Genomic DNA, 3,430 nt, shown 5'->3' on the forward strand with positions numbered 1-3,430 from the left:
CACAGATGTGTATTATTTAAATATGTAACTTACATATTTTGGAGTTACGCAGATGTGTATTATTTAAATATGTAACTTACATATTTTGGAGTTACACAGATGTGTATTATTTAACTATGTAACTTACATATTTTGGAGTTACACAGATGTGTATTATTTAAATATGTAACTAACATATTTTGGAGTTACACAGATGTGTATTATTTAAATATGTAACTTACATATTTTGGAGTTACGCAGATGTGTATTATTTAAATATGTAACTTACATATTTTGGAGTTACACAGATGTGTATTATTTAACTATGTAACTTACATATTTTGGAGTTACACAGATGTGTATTATTTAAATATGTAACTAACATATTTTGGAGTTACACAGATGTGTATTATTTAAATATGTAACTTACATATTTTGGAGTTACACAGATGTGTATATTATTTAAATATGTAACTTACATAAGTTGGAGTTATACAGATGTGTATTATTTAAATATGTAACTTACATATGTTGGAGTTACACAGACGTGTATTATTTAAATATGTAACTTACATATGTTGGAGTTACACAGATGTGTATTATTTAAATATGTAACTTACATATTTTGTAGGTTACCTGTAAATGCGTCAAATGACTTTAAAGTATGTATTAAAAAATCTGTTTAAATATACTGTGACCACAGAGCATTTAAGCATTTAACATATGTTTTGCACAGAATTGAAATAAAACATTTAAAAATAGATTCAGAGACATTAAAGAATCTTCTTTTATATTAAAATACAATCGCACAAACATAATTGAAAGATGTACCGTTAGTGTACTAAGAGAACCAAACTTACATATTAATTCTAAATTACAATTGTAACTTCTCATTGAACAGATACAAAAGGTAAACATCCTCAACTTATATAACCGCATGGGAGGTTTGGATTCACTTCTCTCTATCTTAATTATACAGAACCAATGTTTTAGTATGTATCACACGTACCTCACCAAGATCACGTAGAACAATACTTAATCAAGATCACGTAGAACAATATTTAACCAAGATCACGTAGAACAATACTTAATCAAGATCACGTAGAACAATACTTAATCAAGATCACGTAGAACAATACTTAATCAAGTTCACGTAGAACAATACTTAATCAAGATTACGTAGAACAATACTTAATCAAGATCACGTAGAACAATACTTAATCAAGTTCACGTAGAACAATACTTAATCAAGATTACGTAGAACAATACTTAATCAAGATCACGTAGAACAATACTTAATCAAGTTCACGTAGAACAATACTTAATCAAGATTACGTAGAACAATATTTAATCAAGATCACGTAGAACAATACTTAATCAAGATCACGTAGAACAATACTTAATCAAGTTCACGTAGAACAATACTTAATCAAGATTACGTAGAACAATACTTAATCAAGTTCACGTAGAACAATACTTAATCAAGTTCACGTAGAACAATACTTAATCAAGATTACGTAGAACAATACTTAATCAAGATCACGTAGAACAATATTTAACCAAGATCACGTAGAACAATACTTAATCAAGATCATACATAACAATACTTAATCAAGATCACGTAGAACAATACTTAATCAGGATCACGTAGAACAATACTTAATCAAGGTCATACATAACAATAACTCGTCCAGATGTGTATGTATCATGTTCCTAAGTTTCTTAAACTCAGCAATAATATTGTACGATAATTCGTAATATGCCAAGTTTTCTAATTAATGTTTTTTTACTTCCACTAAACACATGTAATATATAAATTAACACGTTTAGGCTACTATAGTTCACACTGTGAAATAATAATTTAACATTTTAATAATAAAAATCTGAGTTACGTCACCTGCAGGGAAGAGGACAGTCACATTTGAATGTTCTATTCATCACACCCGCCAGAACGTCGTCCAAACAGCACACTAAAGTCAAAAACACATATCACGCAGAGGTATAAATGTTGTTTTAATCAAGGCTTGATTTAGTAAAGTAAACAAATTCAGTTGCATATCGGTACCGTTCAGTCAGGCTAATCTGTTTTCAACCTTATTTTAATATAATTTTCATGTTATAATCACAACCAAATCTGTTAACAAAAATATTTATAATCGCGTAGTAAATCAGACGTCGTGAAAAACCTTTTAACATCTGAATGCTTCATTTTTTTTAAATATTCCCTCTTAATAACTTTCGTAGTGTTTACCTTACTCAAAAAGAAATATTTACTTTCACTAATTTCACAAGTTTTATGTAGACTGTAACAATGATTCAATTAGCTCGTTATCTAGACTGTAACAATGATTCAATTAGCTCGTTATGTAGACTGTAACAATGATTCAATTAGCTCGTTATCTAGACTGTAACAATGATTCAATTAGCTCGTTATGTAGACTGTAACAATGATTCAATTAGCTCGTTATGTAGACTGTAACAATGATTCAATTAGCTCGTTATCTAGACTGTAACAATGATCCAATTAGCTCGTTATGTAGACTGTAACAATGATTCAATTAGCTCGTTATGTAGACTGTAACAATGATTCAATTAGCTCGTTACCTAGACTGTAACAATGATTCAATTAGCTCGTTATGTAGACTGTAACAATGATTCAATTAGCTCGTTATCTAGACTGTAACAATGATTCAATTAGCTCGTTATGTAGGAGTGTGAAACTCAGTTGAATAACACATCATCTAACTGGGCTAATAAAACACAGATGTAGCAGTGTTCAACTGAGTTGAATAACAGATCATCTAACTGGGCTAATAAAACACAGATGTAGCAGTGTTTAACTGAGTTGAATAACAGATCATCTAACTGGGCTAATAAAACACAGATGTAGCAGTGTTCAACTGAGTTGAATAACATATCATCTAACTGGGCTAATAAAACACAGATGTAGCAGTGTTCAACTGGGTTGAATAACATATCATCTAACTGGGCTAATAAAACACAGATGTAGCAGTGTTCAACTGGGTTGAATAACAGATCATCTAACTGGGCTAATAAAACACAGATGTAGCAGTGTTCAGTTGGTTGTTTAAACTTATCCGGATTTTGTATTGCGACATAGCAAATTCTATTTTTTTAATGTTTATGGTTGTGTTTATCGTTCATTTATTATTTCCTTCTATCATTTAATTTATCTATAATGTGTAGTTACATTAAAACGCTAACTCACCTGCTGGCTAATCATTTGTATTTTGAGTAAATATGCGTGTATGTGACAAACTATCTGAATTGTTCTTCAAATAAAACAATATACATTTCCTTGTTGACTAGCTATCATACTGTTGACTAGCTATCATACTGTTGACTAGCTGTCATACTGTTGACTAGCTGTCATACTGTTGACTAGCTATCATACTGTTGACTAGCTATCATACTGTTGACTAGCTATCAT

At 30.1% G+C, this 3,430-nt stretch overlaps 1 protein-coding gene across 1 annotated transcript in view; it reads right to left on the reverse strand.

Moving 5' to 3' along the window:
- Positions 1 to 3,430, reverse strand: part of LOC111083823 (degenerin mec-10-like) — a gene marked incomplete at its 5' end in the record, with an annotated part of 9,660 nt that overhangs the window by 5,144 nt on the left and 1,086 nt on the right. Inside the window, one exon of the mRNA XM_022380520.1 lies at positions 1,877 to 1,949. Coding sequence (XP_022236228.1) covers positions 1,877 to 1,949 — 73 coding nt within the window. The remainder of the gene's footprint in view (positions 1 to 1,876; positions 1,950 to 3,430) is intronic.

Source organism: Limulus polyphemus, unplaced genomic scaffold (assembly GCF_000517525.1).
Source record: "Limulus polyphemus unplaced genomic scaffold, Limulus_polyphemus-2.1.2 Scaffold11423, whole genome shotgun sequence".
Taxonomy (NCBI): Eukaryota; Metazoa; Arthropoda; class Merostomata; order Xiphosura; family Limulidae; genus Limulus; species Limulus polyphemus.